The sequence below is a fragment of the Syngnathus acus genome, chromosome 2 (genome assembly GCF_901709675.1).
Source record: "Syngnathus acus chromosome 2, fSynAcu1.2, whole genome shotgun sequence".
Classification (NCBI taxonomy): Eukaryota; Metazoa; Chordata; class Actinopteri; order Syngnathiformes; family Syngnathidae; genus Syngnathus; species Syngnathus acus.
In genome coordinates this window covers 21,181,301-21,202,779 of record NC_051088.1, presented here as the reverse complement: position 1 = coordinate 21,202,779, position 21,479 = coordinate 21,181,301, and the positions used below count along the sequence as shown (strand labels likewise).

The 21,479-nt window shown below is 43.2% G+C and overlaps 2 protein-coding genes across 5 annotated transcripts in view; one reads left to right on the top strand and one right to left on the bottom strand.

Moving 5' to 3' along the window:
- The window catches only part of filip1l (filamin A interacting protein 1-like), a 22,191-nt gene extending 6,578 nt beyond the window's left edge, over window positions 1–15,613 (top strand). Inside the window, exons 2-6 of one of the 2 annotated variants that reach the window (XM_037278704.1) lie at window positions 1,820–2,076; window positions 2,143–2,316; window positions 2,881–3,059; window positions 10,482–13,158; window positions 15,031–15,613. In XM_037278704.1, the coding sequence (XP_037134599.1) occupies window positions 1,828–2,076; window positions 2,143–2,316; window positions 2,881–3,059; window positions 10,482–13,158; window positions 15,031–15,249 (3,498 nt within the window). In that variant the 5' untranslated portion in view covers window positions 1,820–1,827 and the 3' untranslated portion in view covers window positions 15,250–15,613. Of the gene's footprint in view, window positions 1–1,819; window positions 2,077–2,142; window positions 2,317–2,880; window positions 3,060–9,188; window positions 9,360–10,481; window positions 13,159–15,030 lie in introns of those variants that run through there. The other variant, XM_037278714.1, reaches the window with a different exon arrangement.
- Window positions 15,472–21,479, bottom strand: LOC119138545 (epithelial cell-transforming sequence 2 oncogene-like). 3 transcript variants are annotated; one of them, XM_037278727.1, is made up of 21 exons: window positions 21,300–21,479; window positions 21,002–21,114; window positions 20,772–20,934; window positions 20,152–20,410; window positions 19,889–20,081; window positions 19,621–19,738; window positions 19,385–19,550; window positions 19,154–19,282; window positions 18,993–19,085; window positions 18,707–18,916; window positions 18,540–18,643; window positions 18,343–18,453; window positions 18,192–18,278; window positions 17,973–18,082; window positions 17,760–17,907; window positions 17,273–17,346; window positions 17,023–17,179; window positions 16,881–16,946; window positions 16,717–16,805; window positions 16,220–16,392; window positions 15,472–16,143 (listed from the first exon to the last, which is right to left on the bottom strand). In XM_037278727.1, exons 1-21 carry the CDS (start codon window positions 21,375–21,377, stop codon window positions 16,013–16,015), a joined length of 2,772 nt encoding a protein of 923 aa, XP_037134622.1. In that variant the 5' UTR covers window positions 21,378–21,479; the 3' UTR covers window positions 15,472–16,012. The 3 variants fall into 3 exon arrangements, 2 of the variants coding, with proteins under 2 accessions (XP_037134622.1, XP_037134631.1); XM_037278736.1 differs by having other exon boundaries at window positions 19,901–20,081; XR_005101164.1 differs by lacking the exons at window positions 15,472–16,143; window positions 16,220–16,392; window positions 16,717–16,805 and having other exon boundaries at window positions 17,023–17,172.

The window sequence follows — 21,479 nt, the reverse complement described above, 5'->3', positions numbered from 1 at the left end:
CCTTTCACCCTCCTGTCTTTAATGGGCAAATGAAAAGTGAGTGTTTTTTTTTTTTTTTTTTTAAATGTTCTGATATATGAAGTGGCCGTTGCAATGCGTTAACTGTTAAGAGTCCAACGTGTAGTCTGAAGAGAGGATATGTAAGGCTCTGGGCCTTGGAAAGATTCTACGTTTTGACCCGCTAGCCAGCCACGGAAACTTGAGTGGTCACGGGAAAGAAAGCATCCAAAGTGCCAACTGTTTCCAGTGACTTTTGGCCGCAGATAATGTTATGACTGCCTAAAGAGCTCTCACTGAAAAAAAAAAAAATAGTAGGGTACACTGAAAATGTCAAGGCAATAAATGTTGATGACATTTTTGAAGCTGGGTAATTGAAAAAAATATGCGAAGGTGTGAAAATTGGCGTTCCCACATTTCACAACATGAACAAATAGTTTAGAGAACTGTTTTCTTTTTCTTATTGGCTGCCCAAGTTAAAGATATAAGTAAAAACAAGTCAGCAAATTATTTTGGAGCAAACCACTTGCTTACTTTGTTGTGCCAATTAAAATTGTTACAATAAATGTCACTAATTTATGTTTTTAAGTTCAAATTGTCACAATTACTAAAATTAACATTTATACTCATTGACCTCAACATTGGGTACATTTGATAATAATAATTATTTTTCTCCTATGAAATCACACAATGTTCAATAATTGAAATTAGATCGACAAATTAAGCCAGTAGCATTTTCGAGAAGTATTTGCCCATAGCCTGGAATTCCCCCAAGTGTACATTTACAGCAAGTGACATAACCATTCATCAAATTCCACATGAATCAACGTCCTTGTCCCCGCTGTGACCCTTTGCAGCTCTTAATTATGTGAAATATTTGCGCTCCCCCTCACAGTTTTGGCAGATATGTGATACTCGCACATGCCGAGCCGTCGTACGCGTCTGCGACCTTTGGATCTGTTGCGCTAACCCGTTCTATTGGCGGCTCGGGATTCGAACCCAGTGGAGTTTGTCCCTGACGGCGGCAAAGGAGGGGGGGGGGAGGGGGTGTGTGTGTGTGGAATTACCTCAACTCACAATCATGTGGCGTCTCACCTCCAGTTTGTAGAACGCAATCAGTCAGCCAGTGGTGAGGTTCAATTCATCTGAAAATCCAAGAAGAATAAAATAACTTTCTGTGAAACATAGATTGAAATAAATCTCTTACTTTAGCAATTAGGATGATTGATTGCCAACTAATGGTTTTCTAATCCCTTGAGGCCCATGCGGGCTGAATTTAGATTAAAAAAAAAAAGCCCGTATAAAAGGTGATGCAATGCTTCTGGCATTCTTGTGTTTAGCCAACATTTTTATTTTTTTTTATAAATGATGTGGTTCCAGTTCATTTACTTGTTCTATCAATTTGTCATCATAATCAGCGAGTGCCTGAGCGTTGCGCTCACACAACGGACATCAGAGCCAACCAGACGATGATTCTTCTTATCCCAAAATCATCTTTAGCTCAAGCTGCTATTTTCTTTCCCAATCGCACTCTGGGCCCCAAACACATCAGTCATAGGATTATTTATAATACAAAAAAGGCATTGGCTGCAAATGATGGGCAGCAGTTTACGGCTCGGTGGTCCAAGAAAGTTCTGGATTTAGTTTGTGATTTGAAGCATTTGTTCATTTTGTGGAATGCAGTAAGGACTCAATTCTGCTGTGAGGCTAATAATAACTTTGAAGACAGCAATACAAAATCAAATATTTACAAAAATGTTAAAGGTGTTCCGTACTCACCTTTTTGAGATGCTGTGTAACGTCCCAACGTGGTCCTTTCAAGGAAACAACATGCGTTCCCGTAGCAGCAGCCTGGAGGACGTCACCAAGGTCAAGCTGGCCAGAGAGGAAGTGTCTGGACGGCCGGAGCGCCGCGGTCGCCACCGGGAGCCCGATGACACTGGCACCATCCAACGGAACCACAAGACCACCAAGGACAGTGGCAGCGCCGCTGCAAAGGGGGGCCGCAAGGAGAAGACCAGAGACCTTTCGCGTGATGACCTGGTCTTCCTGTTGAGCTTGCTGGAAGGAGAGCTGCAGGTCAGGAGACAAGCCCAGAAACACGATATATATAATAAACGATAACCTACATTATGCCCTCGGCAGGCCAGAGATGAGGTGATCACTGTGCTGAAGGCAGAAAAAATCGATATGGCCCTTCTGGAAGCCAAATACGGCTTTGTCACGCCACCTAAAGTCCTGCAGGCTCTGCAGCGGGATACCATCCAGGGCAAAGCCGACGGCTTACAGGAAGACATCTATGAACGGCCCATGATGGAGGTATCGGCAATTCTTGTATTATCTGAAAGTGATACCCTGCCTGGTGAAGTAAAAGACATCTTGTAGAATATCACTTGAGCTGAAGTCTTAAAGGATCTGACATTAAACTATGAAAAGTCATTTTCTTTCCTAATATAAAATGCACTTTTATATTCACAGTAAAAGTAGAGTGAGCAATTACAATTTTTATTATTTTAATTTAAATTTTTTCATTCTCGTACACTTCAATGGTCTATTGTAGTTAAAATAATTTAATGTTCGGTCATGCAGAATGTTAGCTAGCATAAATTAGCTCGGCTGTCTCATTACCATATACTTCAACAAGTTCATGCTAACTAAAAGAAATGCTCCAAAAGAAGGAAAACACCACTTTGGCGGTGTTTATTTGGTGAGGAATCACCATTTGAACATGGCTTAAAGCTAAAAAATAGAATTAATTTAGTATGACATGGCTCCTTTAATGAAGTATTGATACTCAGTTACATTACAAGTTTAGCTAGAACCTGGCCCTTGCTAATTTATCAACAAAAGTCCGTGACCAAGTGTCCTGCTCCTGTCTCACAGCTGGACAATCTGGTGGAGAAGCAGAGGGAGACGTACCGTCGCATGCTGGAGCAGCTGCTGATGGTGGAGCAGGCCCACAAGCAGGCCTTGCACAAAATGGCCGACGAGAAGCGCAACCATGGCGACTTTATGAAGAAGAGCGACGAGTTCACCAACCTGCTGGAGCAGGAGCGTGAGAGGTCAGTACATAGAGCTTCTTCAAACTCTTCATTCTGATGGCCCCGACCATATCAGGAGTTTGAAAATCAAAGCATAGCTAAAAAAAAATTAATTAGGCTTCTCATGGAAATTTACTGGAGGCGCCGCCACTTCGAACCCCAAAAGAGAAGTCAAGTTGTAGCAAGCTTTTGGGGCCCACATAAAATTACATGGTGGGCCAGCTCTGGCCCCCGGGCCTTGTGTTTGACACCTGTGTGATAGCGAATGTGCGCAAATGTAGGCAGATACTTGGCCTTGATTGATTGAGGGTCTGTTATTGAGTGATGACCTCAATGCATGCCGACTGATGCAGGAGCAGCAGGGGTGTGGGAGCCAGAATGACAACGGCGTGCTAACCAGCAACACATGTCTCTTAAAAACATGATCTCAGCTCGGAGACAAATGCTACAAAAATGGCAAGTAGCCACCTTTGTTTCTCTAGAGGGAACTCAAGGCGGGAAGCCAATTTCATGGCTGTCTGCATCCTCCAGTTTTGTTTTCTAAAAAAAAAAAAAAAACATTTGGCTTGAGGTTTTGCGCTGAATGTTGTGTTGGATTAAGTAAGCGTATATTTGCTTTTACAGATGATGAAAATTTCACTTTTCAAATTAAATGGTATCTGAATTTTGCCGATTGGGGGACGTCACAATTAGGCCCTCCAGAAATGCTTCGAAAAAGATTTGTTGTTGTTTTGAAAAATAGTTGTAAAAGGATTGCAACAGTGGGCAATCCTCGTTTTGACCTTAACTCTGCCCCGGTCATCATGATCATGAAAAATAAAATCTGCTTTTGCATCAGACAGCCGAGACCCCCCCGAAACCGAGTGACTTCAACTAGAGTGTGACATCATAGACTTTTTATGTAGAAACTCGGGAACTGTTTTAAAACCAGGAAAAAAAAAATGCAGAATGTGTCGCCTTTTAAAGTAGCGTTCAAAAATTAAAGGGCAACCGCATTGAATACACAACCGGTCACAATCACACACAATTGAAGATGAAATTTAGTCTTGAATGAAGTTATGTTTTTAGAATGTGAGAGGAAGCCAAAGTACTCGAGAAAACGAAGCGTGTGCAAACTTGACACAAGATGAGATTCAAACCCACGACTTGTTGACTGTGAGGCATTATATGATAATTCTCAAAATTATATGAAAGTAAAATAAGGCTGCGGTTGATAGACACGAACAGTAGCTGCAAACATGACACAGCACGACGTCCCTCCGCCTCTTTATTTGCTATACAGGGCTTGCCATTTATCTCGAAGCCATCTGGCTGGCTTAACTGTAGCGCCGGTGATGACATCAACAGGTCGAGAACATTCTCGGGCGATGACCTCATCATCACCGAGGTGCTTATTATCCAGATTTGCCCTCTGCTTTCTTTGAAACGCAAGACTGCGTTTTATGTTTACAATGTGGGATTTGGGCATTGGAAATGAGCAGTGTTCCCGTACGATCGTCGTGAACTCTTACGTTGCAGGAATCAACCGCGAGGTTGCGGTTCATCTTTTGCACTTAGTTTTGACAGTGGAGTAAATGCGAATTTAGTGTTACACAATCCACATGTAGTACCACGTTATACCACACGAGGCAGTGTCTGAGGAGCATTGAGTTGGTGCGGAATTGTTGTGTCCAGATGACGGCATGTTTGTCGATGTTGTCAAGCAGATGTTGCGCTGCACGCATGAACAGAACCCGTCGGCACCTTCGGAACGTTAAGATGCTGTCAAAATTGTTTTCTCGTGTATTTCCTGAAGAGCTCCACACCTGTATTTTCAGCCTGGCCCACGCAACACATTCCAGCTTTGTGAGAAATGACGAGAGGAAATCAAGTCTGGAAGTGGAGATGCTTTGAACCAAACATTTCCTTGTATGGAAGGGAAAAAAAGTCATTTCCCGAGTTGCCGATTATGGTTTACTGGCAGACGTTTTGTGAGCATGCCCTCATACCGTGAATCCGACACGTTTGACCCGAGATGCCAAACGCACATTGTACCTCATCTCCAAATATGTCAGCAGGCCCCCTCAAAGCAAACATCACTCTTGTGGAGAAAGACTACTTGTTGAAAAGGACGGTAATAAGTCAAAATGTATGTTGAAAAAGAGTGAAAAGATTCAGTACAGCCCACGGCAAATGCTTTGCAATTTGTCGCTGTAATTTTGTCAAGGTAACCATTTAGCAATTTATAATTGTATTTATTTATTTATTTTTATTTCGTTATTTTTTATTTATTTACTATTTTATTATGATTTTTTTATTCTTATTTAAAGTCATTTAGCAATTTATAATTGTATTTATTTTTATTTATTTATTTACTATTTTATTATGATTTTTTTTATTCTTATTCATAGTTATTTTTATTTATAGTTATTTTTTTATTCATTTAATATTATAATTATGATTTAAGCACCAAGCCACTTGTACAGTGGATGTGACTAAAGAAACGAGGCTCCAAAATTCCATTGGAGGCAACTGTTCCAAAGCTCGCACGTTGGTGAACGTCTGCTCTTTACCAACACTTTATCGTAATTATCAGAGCCGTACTTCATGTGGCTCCAAGTAGCTAAAAGTAGCCAAGCCATGCAGTTCTTGAGATTTTAGAGTTCACCTTTTTTCAAAAGTGACAAAGGCCCGGCCGGGAGCAAATAGCTTGGAGCTTATGTGCAGGGCGAGACAAGACTTAATGGAGTCTCTGTGGAGGTCTTGTTTGAATGAAAGTGACACAACATTAGCGATGACATCATGTTTGGGCCAGAGAGCCACTTACAGGAAAGTTCGACGGTGTGTGACAGCATGTGTTTTTCTTACTGATAGACATGGAACAGTAGAAAGAGCAACGCTGAGGGGGCAGAGAATGTTCCTTGCTTTTTGCTTCCATTAAGCAAACACACGGTAGCAAAAGGGGGTCCCACTAAACAGGCTTCAGGGACCAGATCTGATTTCAGGAGTCTCGGGAGGAGCCGAGCAGTGTAAAGTAAAGTATCAATGTTAGCGAGCCACCAGGCCCTTGCAAAGAATCCAAAGTCCCGGAAGGTGGTTTTTGGGTCACAATTTGGTCACACGCTCGGATCGGCCCCTCCGAGACCTCAGCAGAGTTCTTGTAAAGTTTAGTCAGGGGCACGTCATGTGTGGTTTGGATTTGGAGCAAAGGCGAGAGGCTAAAATCTGTGCTTCCAGCTCGCTCTCTAATTTAATGTAAGTATAGCATGAGCTCATTCCAGAAGAACACTCTTTTTCCAAACAAAGAACTCATGAGTTCACGTTTGAAGAAGCTACACGTGACATCTAACAACAATTCCTTCATTTTGAGCTCAAATTAAGCTACTACTATGAAGAAGTAAATATTTGTCTGCAAATAAAAGATAGTAGGGAAGTGGAGGAAAAAGTCCAAGTGCCTCTGCGGCGTGGACTGGTGCCAGATGTGGGCCAACTGTTGTGCTCAGTCACCCAAGTGTGAGCAGTCATGTCTGTTCTTCGTGACATCATCCACAATCCCGTGGCGGGGAGATGCATTTAGCTCCGTTATTTGCGGAAAATTAAAAAGGGCTGAATAAAGTTCAGTTGAAGGCAATGACACCTTTGGGTGCTGATACGATGATGTCACACATCACTCGGTTGATGATGTGACCATGAGTGAGGGAAGGTAATTTGTCTCGCCGCCTTTAAGTGCTCCGGGCAATAATGTCACCGTGACATGCACGACACACACTCACGGTGTGTCATGAATCTGTCTGTAAATTCCTGCGTCGTAAATTGCAGGACGGCTAGCCTAATATTTCCGTTTCACGTCAACAGTTATGTGACAGGCAGAAGGATCGATAGCAGGGGTGACCAACATGTTCCTTACGGGCACTAGGTCACCCACCCGATCCCCCACCCCCCCTGCCGAGTCTCCCAAAGGCTTGTTCTAAAAATTGCACCGTTCGAAATTAGCAGTGGTGAGTTAAGAAAACATTTGGAAATGCAAAATATTTGCAGAGATTTATAGAAATAAAGTATTGACATGTTTCCAAGTCTTTAAATCATTGTTGGGTGATTGAGAGAAATCATGCCATCACACAGATTGATAGAATTATTAATAAAAACATCATTGGAGTAAATTTGCTATTTCAGAAACTTGGGCTTTCACCTTCAGAAGCAAACTAGAAGTAGTCAAAAAGGTCGGTGAAACTGATCTAGAAATTTTTGGGCTTAACGTTTATATCTCCACCAAGGAGTCATTTTTATTGGCATAACTTTGTTTGTCTGTGTGTACCTTTATTCCTACAGTTTTTGATATCTTTCAGTAGCACCCTTCAAATTTTGCAACATTGCAGTTTATATTAAAACATGAAATATTTTATTTATGTATTAATTTAATTTAATTTAATTTAATTTAATTTAATTTAATTTTATTTTATTTTATTTTATTTTATTTTATTTATTTCACAATATGTCGGTATGAATAAAAATAAAATAAAATAGTCTATGAATCTATTTGGAAAGTCATCAGCAATGTTCTTATTTGTATGATTGGAGAACAAGTCATGACTTTTTAAAGCAACTTTTAAGACTAGAAATCACATCTTGGAGGCCAGCCACTAATAGAGCGGCTGAGCAGTGATTACAGAAGAGCTCAAGAGCTAGTCAAGCTCCTGCAAGACTTGGACACGGCAGTGGAAAACAATTTCTTCTCTTTTTAGCTCCCAGCAAAGTTATTAAGTGGCCAGCAGCAGAACGGGAACAAACTTGGAGTCAAATTGGACAAGCATATCTTTTGAATTCAACCTAACTGGCAACTCCTCTGCGGCACTGCGAGGCAAGAATTTATTGCTCTTGGCAAAAACTGTAGTCCTCATGAGTATAAGTGGCGCTGAATCCATCCCAGACCTAAAAGCCACCAAATCCGCATAAACAGTGAGGGATCTATTTTTGTAGACGGCCCGTGTATAAAAACTGCCGCATCTTGATTTTCTTGTCAAAGCAAGTAGAAGTTAGCATGTTTGGGAATTATGCAGAGTAAATTTTATTCTGATTTGAGAGAGTGCTGGTATTAGTATAAACCTTGAAGGAAGTCATTCAATTTACTCGCAATAAAGTTAATGTCATAAATAAGACTTGATAATACTCGACAACATTTTAGAAATGCTAAAAGTAAAAATTACACATTAGATAGATGAGTATTAGATCCGGAATGATAGTTTAATGACAGTTTAATTTAGATGTAGATTTAGATGTAAAATGCCAGTAATGGGAGTCAATCTGTGGACCGCGGGCCAAATTTGGCCAGCAATGTAAACATATTTGGCCCCGAATACAAATTGTGCATCAACTTTATGTTAACGCTAAAATTGCAAATTATCTTCACCTTTTTAAAAAATAGAGATGTTGCTAGCAATTTTTTTTAATGATTCATCTTTTTAAAAAATGAACAGATTTTACTAGTCTCTGATTTTGCAGCAGGGTGCGGCATTAAGTTCCTCCAAAGTTTCCTTCAGTGAAAAGGGGCCATGGGTGTGTAAATTACAGACTGTGTGCCTGTCGAGCTCCGCCCTTCTGTCTGAAGGTGCAAAATTGATTCCTACCTGTCCATAACAGGACTGCACACGTCATTCAATATGCAGGTGCATTGGCAGCGTATGTTTTCTTAACTTTGGAATGGCCTTGTTGGAAGAAGTCTTTATAATTTAGCAAAAAAAAAAAAGCAGGAAGATAAAATTAAAGAGCAACCTTGGAGAAATAAAACCCTTTGGGTTTGATTACATGACATGACATGCACATCAGATAATAAGGCTCATCTGGCCATCTCATAATAAGCAACATGCACGTGCATGTGAGTTGACACACCTATCGAGATGAGCTTTTCTCTCAAAAAATTGCTAAATGAATGATCATTTAAAAAAAACAACAATCTGTTCAGTCAATCCAAGGATGGGGAATATCTTGCTTCTCATCATTGCGGTTAATGTCATCAGACATACAGTATACTAGAGTAAAGTACAGATCTAAAAAAACTACTTGAATACAGTGGCCAAGTATTTGGTTACAGCCCACCATTGCTACAAAAGCACGAAAATGTCCCGTGATGTCCACATGCACGCACACACGCAAGAACACTCTCTTCTTGTGAGTGCGTGCAACACAAAGCTCCATATAAGGACATGCTGATGATGTCACAGGGAGCAGAGCACATCCTTTTTTGTTTGCTCTGGCTGTCGGAATGCGATGCGTCTCAGAGAGCGCGGCGCGCGATGCACGGCAAAATAACTCATGGCAGTGACACCAGGAGAAGCTTTACTGCAGGTAGGCTCGCTTGACTTGATCGAGAAACTTTGGCAGATCTTCATTCGGTGGCAAATGGATCACAGACGTTTCTGTGATTAAGGCCGGTTTATGTAAATTGGACTTGACATTAGGTCAAGAAAGTGTACTGGGGAGTTTTTTTCTTGCGGGATGATTTGGATGGTGACACGCATCTGATCTCAACTTACTTTTCTACACTGTAAAACAAGGTGGTTTATTTTCAAAATGGAAAAAAAAAGTGCACTCTATATTAGTTTTAAACTCTGTAAACTCAGATTTGTCCCACTGAATTAAGTAAATCTCTGAATAACAAAACTAAAAGTAATGATGAATTTGAGTTTGACGCTTCATTGAAACATTTAATTTTCAGATTTTTCATGTTCTCAGGTTTCTCACGCACTCCCAAAACATGCATGTTATTTTCATTTGACAATAAATAGTCCAAAGGTGTGATTGTGTTGATAATAGTGATATATAGTAATCATCCTAATGTGCTTGTATATGGATGAATTGTAAATGGATGAATATGTGTTACTTTTACTTCAAAGTTGAGCTCTTTTAAACTGTCACCAAATCAAATGCAACAATGCTACATCCAATCACCTTCTTTTGAAATGTGAAAAAAAATGTGAACACCATTTTGACATGGTACAATGCAAAAATAATATCTGGATTGAAAATTACAACTCAAAAGAATAGGATACAAAACATGCAGTGGGGCCAGGAAACACTTGAAGTTGCGCAAAATACTAAAAAAAAAAATCCTAAAAATATACTAAAATACTATATATATATTTATATATTTTTTTCAAACTGAGAAAAATTCCTGTAGAAAAATTAAAATAACTAAATCTATCTGTAACTAACATCTAACCTAGCCACCTCGCACCACACGGCACTTAAAATCAAGACTCAAAACATAATCAGTCAGCATCTATTTGGGATAATGATGAACATTTTGGAGATTTTTTTTCTTCAACTTTTGTTTTACTGTTGTCTTACTTATCATCCTCGGCAAAGCATGTCGCGGTAAAAATTGTTCCAAAACGGCGATGAACAACACCGCTTAGTGGGAACACAACTTTATCTTAGAGTAAATCTTCCTGACTTCCTCTTTTTCAGGTTGAAGCTGTTAATTGATCAGGAAAGGGCCTACCAAGAACGAAAAGACCAAGAGAACAACAAAAAGGTCACGAGCTTGAAAGAGGAACTGACAAAGGTCAAGTCCTTTGCGTTGATGGTGGTGGACGAACAGCAGCGTCTCAACGAGCAGCTAAATCAACAGACGGCCAAAGTCCAACAGTTGAGCACAACTGCTTCACAGGTTCAGGAGGAGTTGAGCTTAGCCAACGCCAACCTCCGAGAAGAAGAGCAGAAGGTGTGTCGCCTGGAGGCGGAGTTACGTGACTGCATCGGTCGACACCATCAGGAGCAGGAAACCGTGATGGCCAAGTTGACGAGCGAGGATGCGCAGAACCGGCAGCTGCGTCACAAGTTGTCCACGTTAAGCAGACAGCTTGACGAACTGGAGGACACCAATAAGACCCTGCGAAGAGCCGAGGAGGAACTTCAGGAGATGAGGGACAAAATGAGCCGAGGTGAATGCGGAAACTCCGGCTTCATGTCCGAACTAGAAGAGCTGCGGAAGAGAGTGCTCGAGATGGAAGGGAAGGACGAGGAACTGATTCGGATGGAGGACCACTGCAGAGATCTCAACAAGAAACTGGAAAAAGAAGCCAGTCAAAGTTACAGTTTGAAGGCCGAAGTGGACAAACTGAATCAGAGAATTATGGACTTGGAAAAACTCGAGGGTGCGTTTAGCGAGAGCAAAGAGGAATGCAACTCGCTGAAACGAAACCTCGAGAGGGAAAAGACTGTGTCCAAGACGCTCTCTGGTGAACTGGAAGCCTTGAAAGCTCAAGTTAAAGACCTGGAATGTGCTGAAGGTCAGCTGGAAAAGACGGAGTTGACGCTGAAGGAGGATCTCACCAAGTTGAAGACGCTGACGGTCATGTTGGTCGATGAGAGGAAGACCATGGCGGAGAAGCTCAAGCAGATGGAGAACAAAGTGCAAAACAGTTCTGGCAAACTTCAGGCCGAACAGGAGAAGGTCACAACGGTCACGGAAAAGCTCATCGAGGAGAGCAAGAAAGCTTTGAGGTCCAAGGCTGAGCTGGAGCAGAAGATGTGCGAGGCCAAGAGGGAACGGGATGACCTCAAAGGCAAACTAAGGGACCAGGAGGAGAAGAACATGGATTTGGAGTCCAAAATCAATCTGATGAAAAAACGGCTGCAATCACTCGAGACGATAGAACGAGACTACCTGAGGAGCAAAGTCAAAGAGGAGCACGTGAAAACACCCTTGGCCAACCGTTTCCAACAAGAAGACAACAAAGTCAAAGACTTGACCCAGGAGGTTGAGCGCCTTCGACGCAAACTCAAAGACATTCGCGTCGGAGATAGCGAGCTTTTGAAAACAGACGAGCTAGAATCCTTGGAGAAGAAATTCACAAACGAGCAGGAGAAGGCCCAGGCTTTGATGAAGGAGCTGGAAATGTCCAGAAAAGAACTTTCCACATACCAGCTGGCCGAGAAAAACGATTCCAACCAAGAACACGTTTTGTTCAAACGTTTGAAGGAAGAAGAGGCGAGGTCGAGTCATTTGACACAGGAGGTCGCGGCTCTCAAAGAGAAGATCCACGAGTACATGGGACAAGACGAGTCCATATGCCACATGAAAACCGACCAGGCCTCTCTGCGAAGGAAGCTCACCCAACAAGAGATCCGAAACAAAGAGCTGGCCAGGGAGATGGAGACCCTCACGCGGGAACTGGAACGATATCGTAGATTTAGTAAAAGTTTGCGCCCGGGCATGAACGGAAGGCGTTTTTCCGATCTGCACCTCGCCACCAAAGAGGTCCAGACCGACCCTGATGACCTTTCGACGGCGGTTCCGTTGGAGCGTGCGGTGCTTAACGGGAAGCTGTGCGGCGAGGGTGACTCTGAGGACAATGAGGTTTACAAACGTGGCCCCTCCCTCGTGAATAATATCAATAACCTCAATAACAGTATGAGAAGAGTCTCCAATGAGCTGAATAGCAAATTTCGAGCTCGGCCCAATGGTAACCACGTCCAGGCCGGAGACGTGGTACTGACCCACAATCCCGGCCAGCCGCTTCAAATCAAAGTGACTCCAGAGCACGGACACAACATGGCGACGCTGGAGATCACCAGCCCCAATGCGGAGAACACGCCGTCCTTCACCAGCACCGCCATCATCCCCACAAGCGGAGCCCCGCCCAAACAAAGAATCACCATCATCCAGAACGCCGCCATTTCACCAAGAGGTTCTCCAATATCGCATTCTCCAGATAGGATGCTCTCTCCTCTCACCATGGCAACGTACTCCAGAACCCTGAGCCCCAATTCTTCCAGCTCAACCACCCCCGAGAGAGCCGTATCCCCTATCCAAATCGTTTCCGTCACAACGACCACCCCCGACCGCAACGTCTCCTCCGAGCCAGCGGAGGTCGCCGGAGGGCACGCCGTCTTCCGTGTGACCCCCGAACGCCAAAACGGCTGGCAGGTGCAGAGGTCCAACAGTTCTGGGTCAAATATCATCACCACAGAGGACAACAAAATCCACATTCACTTAGGGGGGGCCTTCAACTCAGCAGCAGCGCAGGAACAGAGGATCGCTAACGGCGGCGTGGCAACACCCAAAAGCAAGAGCAAAATCACCAGTAGCATCATGATTAAGCCCACCGCCACCCAAAGCCAACGCCCATCGCAGATTACAGTAAGTAACGTTTACGACTGACCCCTATGACACCCCCCTCAACCATCCCTTCAGAGGTTCGATACAAACCCCCCCCGACCCTGTTCCTGATCCATTTCCTTGACTCAGAGTTAGCTGACTTAGAACTGTGGCTTTGTTTGTGGTTGCTTTGCTCGGTTGGGTTTGATTCGTTGGACTAAACCGAGTGCACGTCCCGTGTTGACACTGATGTACATTTTTTTTCTGTCCTCTCGCACGTCTGAGTTTGTTTCTGAGAATTAAAGTTGTTGGAGTTTGTCATCCATGTTCACCCGCCTCATTTCTTCACCGAATGCAGCATGTTTCAGTCGCGTGTCGTCAAAAACAAAAAAGGTTGTTCTTTAAGTTGGTTTGCATGTATGGTCAATTTTGTTTCCATTGTTGGGATGCAAACAAACTCACATTTTTATCAATCATTTTATAACTTTTTGTACTCACATTTTTAATGTCAATGAGTGTTCAAACTTCTGAGCTATGAAAGTCAGAAATTAAAAAAAAAAAAAAAAGCATTTTTGGTCCAGTATTATGACCGACGGACTTTTTTTAAGTTGCCTTTCTACACCATCAAAATGGATTTGGAATCAAAGCAACTAGATTTGATTCAATTTGAGATGTTTCTCAAAATATCGAATTCTCATTCATTTCATGCAACCATTACAGCCCTGGAGCTCAAAATGGAAAATAAAGTAAAATAATAATTTTTAAAAAAGCGTCACAGCTAAAGAAACTGGATCCTCGGTAGGTCCGGGCAGGAAGACATGATGCATGCTGAACAAGATGCTCTTCATTAGTGCGAAGCCTGAGAGACCGGAGCAGCTGGGTTCTGCTGTCTGCGATCCACTTTGGATTCATCGCGCAAACTTTCCCCAACAGCTGCACTGAAACTTCCTGAATTTCCAGAACAGATGACAGCAAGCGTGGTGACCAGCAGGGGAGATAAAAATATGATAATGTTGGTCTAGGGGCTTTCTCTAAACATAAAACATCTCACGCAAATGGGCATGCAAACGCTGTGAATGTCAGCGCTCTCCTGCGCAAACACCAAAACAAAGCTTTTGTTTGGTTGCTATGGGAACAGCGAGAGGAAGCTGAGCTCCTGCCGCAGCGACGATATGCCAAAGAAGAAAATAGAATCAAGTATTGACACATATTCTGCTGTCTGCAACTTTGACTTCACTTCACGATATAAGAATAAACTTCAGTGAAAGGTCACAGAAGATGAATGAACGTCTGACTCAGCTTGCAGGTCAAAATTAAGACGCAATGCCCACTCAGCATTTTGTTAGGCCTGTCTATTAACATTTTAGCAAAAGATATAATAAATATATTATAAATATATAAATGGTCATATTTTTACGAGTAACCCGACTTTTAGAAGCAAATGATCACCATCTCACCTTAAATACTAAATAACCAAACGGTCAAACTTTGCTTGAAAGTCTTAATTCACTAAAACATAACATTAATTCTTTACAGCGGTGTGACTGGTGAAAACGTTCATTCGTTTAGTTCAATAAAATTTACTAGTATTAGTATTTTGAAAATCTACTATAAACACAAACTACTTAGTCCTCATTGTCTTTTACGATACAAACAAAATTAAACGTAGACATTAGCTGACTTGGACAAAGTGAGCAACATGTTTGCCCATTTTCAGACAACTAGTCATTCCCAAAATGCGTAACTGCACCCACGTCTCTGCAACATCTGCAAGGGAAGACTTTTGTGGAACTTATGAAACGTGTTTGGCTCCACCTAGTGGTAACTTTGATTTTGCAACTGCGCCGTCTCTTGAGCTATTTCGTGGTATACAAACTTCAAATCGCTTTTGTTTTTCTTTCTGTGCTCCTCCAGATACCTCAAGAATCATTCCGACGCCCGGGACCGACAAGAATCCCAAAACCAAAGGGCTTCACGTCTGTAAAAGGGACAAGCGGCAACGGGGCGATGCAGATTCGGAGCCAATCTCTGCACACGCCTTTAAGCAGTGGCAAAGTTCAGGCTGTGCTCACGTCTGCAGCCGCGCACAGAACCAATAACAATAACCCAAACCTCGCCAACCGCAGACTTTAGTCACATGTCAGGAATAAAGAAAAGAAAATGACAAGGAGAGGTAGAGAGAGTCACCTAGTATAAAGTAGCTGCTTTATTTTTTTTTTTATGTCAGCGTCACTGCAACCCAGGTAAATCGTAATGAATAGGAAGGCTACTTGATAAATGTTGCTTATTTGTACTGTATTTATTTTTTATCAGTTTGAAAAACAAAAACCAATTTAAAAAAGACTGGAGAATAACTTTTTTTTAAATGGGAAGTGGCCATAATAATGTTGTACTAAATGTGATAAACCAATGATGAAATGTAACCGCGTCACACTTCTAAAGATGTTTTTTTTTTCTCCTCCCCCTCTTGGTTCAATAAAGATCTTTTATACCGCAACATTTACGTCTGAAATTGATCTTGATCACAAATTCTGCATCAGAAATGATAAAGAATAAAATACAGCTGCACTCTCATGAGCTCACATTTTGTTACAGCATTATTCTAAAATGGAAAACATTCAGCAAAGTTTACTTCATTTTAATTTGTAATACAATTTCTAATACATTTGTCATTATGAGTTGCTGTGTATAGAATTTAGAGAAAAAATATTCATTTTTTTTGCTGTAACATACCAAATGTGGAAAAACAATATAGCGGCTGGAAATGAAACCTTCACTGTAATGTTATGCAATTAAAGAGTAATCATGATGCATGCTAAACATTTTTACGTGCGATTTCCTGACAATTCAAGTCCAACCCAAACCTCCTTCTGTCCTCGTGTGGCTGCAGCTCCGATCACGTGGACCTCAGAGATGTCTGCAAGGCGGTGCTCAGCACACACAGGAAGTGATCCATCTCCTGGCTTCGCTCTGTGGCGCAAATCCACGAGCGAGACGGAGCCTCCAACATGAAGGCGTGCTTCACGTCTGGGGGAATATCAAGCGATTGAGCAAAGGAAAGCAGCAGCAGCAGCGAAATTTGTGTTTGTGCGTGGCAACTTACAGCGCAAGTGTGTCATCTTCCTCACAGTCAGACTGGCGAGCGCCACGGAGGCCAGAAATATGTGCGTGCTCTTGTGCTCTAGTGTGAAAGGTGTATGTTGCTTTTGCCTCCGGGTCAACATCAGAACATCAGTGAACAGGAAGAGGCTGATGTCCGCCACGTGCTCGTAGAGCCTAAACAAACATAGTGTAACTCAAAATCATCTGCAAGAGTAGCATTGATACTTGACAAGATTTATTCCTCCATCCTACATACTAGCTTGATGAAGCTTCAAAATTGCTTCGTGAACCAGTTGTTGTTTTCTTTGGCTCCTCTCGCTGGCAATGTTGGCAGCAAGTCAGTGTGAACACAGAGAGTGCCATCTTGAGGAGCCAAAGAAAACAACAACTGGTTCACGAAGCAATTTTGAAGCTTCATTAGAAATCATTCTCAAAAAGTGAATTATCGCTATCTGAGGAGCAATGCAAACAATTTGGATTTTTTTCTGAAATGGCCACCTGATCGACTCGGGTATGTGGTCATGGGGGCTGTGTAGCAACGCAGCATCCTGATTGGTTATCAGCTGCCGGTTTGCCGCCCTGAGACTCTGCGGGCAGACACACACAAATACTTTCACACCTGCTTGAGTAAAAATTGTAAAGAAAAGTAAAAGTAGTTCTACCGGACAGCCTTGGATCATTTGTTGGGTTTCCTCTAACAGCCGGTCTCTTTCACAGTTACGCTTTAGCTGCAACGAGACAAATGGCTTTCATTTTTTCTTTTTTTCTGGCAAAGATATTCACTGTGTGTGTTTGACGTTCTACCTTTTGGATGAACTGCGTGTATCGTCGCAAGGTGTCGAGGGCAGAGGAGACTTGTGTGTGATCAGGATGACTAGCATGTGTGTGTAAAGTCAGCGCTTGCAGCAGCGTTGTGTACTCGTGGATTCTCCACACCGGACACAGCAGCAGCTCCTGTAAACTTGAGGAGCAAGCTCAAACATCAACACAAACCCACGTCCATATGCGAGATGCGTGTTGCAGTTCAACAGATCACAAGCGTGGACGAGATTACCTCAGCATGTGGGTCGTGAGAGTTCTGTCGGTTCTCTGGAGAAAAGCGCGAAATGCTGGCTTTGTATCCCGGCACTGACAGGCATACATAAGCAATTCTAAATTGATATAACTGTTGCAATGGTAACCACAAACAAGTCAAGTCAAGTCAAGTTTATTTGTATAGCCCTAAATCAAGCAGTCTCAAAGGGCTTCGCAAGATGGAAACATAACCATTTGTAGTTTTATGGGGAAAAAAAAGACATGTCATCACACTGAGTTGTTTCTAATATTCCGGTTACCCCACTGAGCTAATATTAATGACGGGAAAATAAAGCTTCAAGATGAAGCACACTATCTTGCCAACATCGCCATCTCGAGGAGCCAATGAAAACAACAACTGGTTCACGAAGCAATTTTGAAGCTTCATTTTCCCATTACTTGTTAATATGACAGTCCAGTGTAAAATATGTTCTATAGGTCTTGAATCCGATCGGTAGGGTCGTTACCTTGTCGATGGTACCGAGAGCAGTTATGTAGTTGTTGAGATAGTTGGTGTACACTCTGAGCCGTGCGCACAGTTTCAAGCACACGTCGCCGACACATTGCTCGGCTCCCCACTGCTGCAGTCTGACATCCAGATCTGCCTTGAACTCCCTTGGGACCAACAAGAAGACTTCTGGGAAATGTTCACAGAGACAAAAAGTGTGGCTGGGGCGCACCTGTTGAGGTCCAGGATTTCGGCAACGGGGCTCAGGACGATAAGCATTTCGGGAAGGCTGAGAATGGCCCTTTTGGAGTTGAGGGCTGCCGTGAGAGGTTCTTGGTATGCCTTTAACATGGAGGCAGGTAACCAAGAATGCAAATTACCAAGTAAAAATCACTCGTTAGTATTTTTAGGGATACGATATCTGCAATTTGTATTTGTTAAGAGGACAGACCTTCACAATAGCGCTCAGTCTGCTGATGTAGAGAACCTCGCTGTGTTGCAGCTCTCGGACAATGACGCCTCTCCAGTCCAGCTGCGTCTGCAAGACGAGGCGAGTAATAGATGAAGATGTGTCCGATCTCAACAAAGGCGACACGTCACACCTCAGGAAGTCCCGACATCACAGAGACATTGGACAATTGGTTTTCTTCTCTCGTCTCATCCTCATCACTCCATTTCGTCAGGAAGGCAGCGAGAAACTCAAATGGTCTGGTCTGAAGATGCAAGACCCGTAAAGATTTGTCACCCCCCTGCTAGTCTTGTGATCTTGGAACTAAAGATCAGCAAGCCCTACAGTTACCTCCGCCTGTTTGCCGAGAACAGTGAGTCCCTCAGTGAGCGCCGCAGTCAGATCTTCGGACAAACACAGATCCTCAAGATGGACGCTTTCCCATAGAGAATGACCTGTGGAGTCACGGGAAGTTACAAGACGGGTTCCTGCAAGTCTACGAGAAGTGGGACACCCACCCAGAGCTCTGCCTCGGGCTTGAAGGCCAACCGGCTGAAGTCGGAACTCCAGAGAGTTTCTCATCTCCACCAGAGCTTCCTCCATCCATTGGGCCTGCCTGCACCAGCCCAGCAGGACCGGCTCAGTGATGTAACGCAGCGCCGGGCCTCCCGGTTGCGGGTCGGAGAACCCGACGGCACCGATACTGCCATCAGACCAATCGCTAAGGACTAAAGATGGGTAACAAACTTGGTTTTGTTCTTCTGGAATGGAAACTTGATGGTACTGTGAGACTGGCACACTCACTATTTTGAAAACTTCCAGTGGCGAGACCCATCGGTGCCGAAACCTTCAGACCCGTGAGAGCGGCCAGCTTCTGCATGAGCGCCACACCTGAGGCTGAAAGAGACGAGATGTTACGCCGCAGAGTTGCTCCTGAGTCACAGCGAGAACGGGAGACGACCCACTTGATGCTGCGCATGGTGAGAAAATGTCAATCCCAACGCCTTGCTCAGCAGGGACCACCAGGGTGGACAATTTTTCCCAGAAATATCGATGGGCCGGGGTGAGTATGCTTCTGTCTGATAAACATCTATCTGCAAGAACAAAAGATATTGACGAAAGAAGCTCTTCGTGGTACCGTTAGAATTGAACAACATCATGAAATAGATTTTGAAATGCAAATTGTTATTCCTCACCGTGAAAGAGTTGGACTTGTTCTGTTCCTCCGGGTGCTAACAGGCCGAGCCTTTTGAACGAGCGCCCGGAAACAGCCCCCTCCAACTGGGACAATAATGCCGAGAAGGTCCCTCGATGGTCATAGAGGACAACGAGCACGTCCGCTTTGGCGCCGCTCAGGACCAGCTACATGGAAAATGACTGCTGAAGTGTTTTCATCCACCATGTTTTTGTCTTCTTGAAGTTGCTGGGTTACCTCGTAAGCGGGGATTTTATTGGAGAGCAACAGCAGGTTGTCTGCAGGATGGCGGGAGATGTTGGAGGCTTGGAGTGGTGCAGGTCTGGAGACGTATTTGGACAGTGGCCCACTCGCTCTGCTCGGGAAAATTTCAAACAGCAGCTCGGCTTATAAACGGTTACAATATTGAGGAATGTTTCAATTGGATGACTAAAATATATTTAAAAAATAAATTTCCAGGAACTCAACCACAAATGAGTAATTTAAATTGTATATTGTGATTAACTCAATTTTTGACTTGCTGGAACTGAGCCCCACGTTCCTCTCCGAGCTCAGGCTTGTGCTCAGACTCAAGTCAGGAGGACCTGGAATCTTGAAAAGTGTCCCAAGGTTGGTTGCTTGGCTCTGGATGCCACCGCTTCCGGATTCTCCCAATTTTGTGCTGCTGCTCCAGGCTTTTCTGGTTCTCAGTGCTAGTCCTGCAGGGAAAAAAATCCCAATAGCTACATTTGCAATTTTTTTTGTTTTTACTTGACTGCTTTCACTCACTCTTCTCCTCGTCAATCTTTGCTCTGGTCAACTTCCTGATTATTCTCTCTTTCAGTCTCTCCTCTTCTTCTTCTTCTTCCTCGCTATCATAATGTTGGCTGAGTGTCCAGTACGGTTGTGCTGCCTCAAGAGGAGTCAGCCTGTCCAGTGTGCTGATGCAGGAGATGAAGTAGTTCTTCCAAGCGCCATATTCCTTTTCTCCAGGGACGTAGGGAAGAAACCAACCTTGTCGTACGCAGCGCCCCGCCCAGAGGCAGTCCTGGGGTTTATTTGAGCCACAATGATTAAACTCACATGTTATAAACTTACACGTTATAAATAATTGTTCATCTTTTGACCACTGACAGAGATAGATGGAGGCCGGTTGGGGCGACGAGGTCACGGGAGACTGCCCCCCCCCCCCTCGAATATGCTTGGTGCCAGGCCAGATAATTGACTTTTGGGTATTTTCCAATTTCTACTGGATTTTTTTTTTTTTTAACATCTCCACTCATCCATAATAAAAATATGTATCATATGTATTTTTTAAAGAATTTTTTATTTTTTTTATTTATTTTTTTATTTTATTTACCCCCCAAGAAAATAATCATAGTTCCGCCAGTGCTTTTGGCTTTCCCCACCTGTTCAGACAGAATTCTCCAATGCCAGCTGACTTGGGCGGCGGAGCAGAGGTCCAAAGGAGACAGGAAGGACATGATGTAAAGTGACAGGAAGCGGGGCAACACCGCTGTGAAGTCCACTCGAGTCGTTGGAAGCGTTTCGGTCAGCAGATCTCTGCAGTACCTGCTCGGGTGATCAGTGGAGAATGTTCTGTTGTGTGCATTTTACAGGAGGAGAAAGACGGCTTTACCTGAGCTGAGGCTTGGTGCATCGTGTGAGCACAGAATGCAGCATGTGCTTCCTTTGTCGGTCAGTCCATAGTTCAAACCAGTGCACCACTAGGTTGATCCGCTCTTCAAATAACTGTTGGGGAACAAGCACGAAGATGACCACCAGATCATGGGATGGGTTACTATACCTGCTTTTTGGTCAAATTAAATAATAAAAAATAACGTTTATGGCGATTCTAGCATTTGCGTCCATTGGATCACAGTCTATTAATTGTTAATGTACCAGTGAAGCTTATTTTTTAGTGTTCTGCGTCTGACCTGCATGTTCTCCGTATGGTTACTCAACGGAGTCCAACAGCTGAAGCGAGTGCTTGAGTTCAGCTTCCTCTTCTCCATGGATGCTGTCTTTAAAAAAAAAAAAAAAAATTGCCACGTGGAATCCCTACCTGGCACACAATTAGAAATATCATCAGCATAAGCAAGTCATGTGTCGCGTCA

Bases quoted from the DNA above. Each gene is read 5' to 3' on its own strand.
- LOC119138545 (XM_037278727.1), bottom strand. From the start codon at position 21,377: ATGGAGAAGAGGAAGCTGAACTCAAGCACTCGCTTCAGCTGTTGGACT. The intron at 18,644-18,706 runs GTGGGTGTCCCA...GTGACTCCACAG, and splicing joins AGCCCGAGGCAGAGCTCTGG to GTCATTCTCTATGGGAAAGC. The intron at 16,806-16,880 runs GTAGAACTACTT...GTCTGCCCGCAG, and splicing joins AAATGATCCAAGGCTGTCCG to AGTCTCAGGGCGGCAAACCG.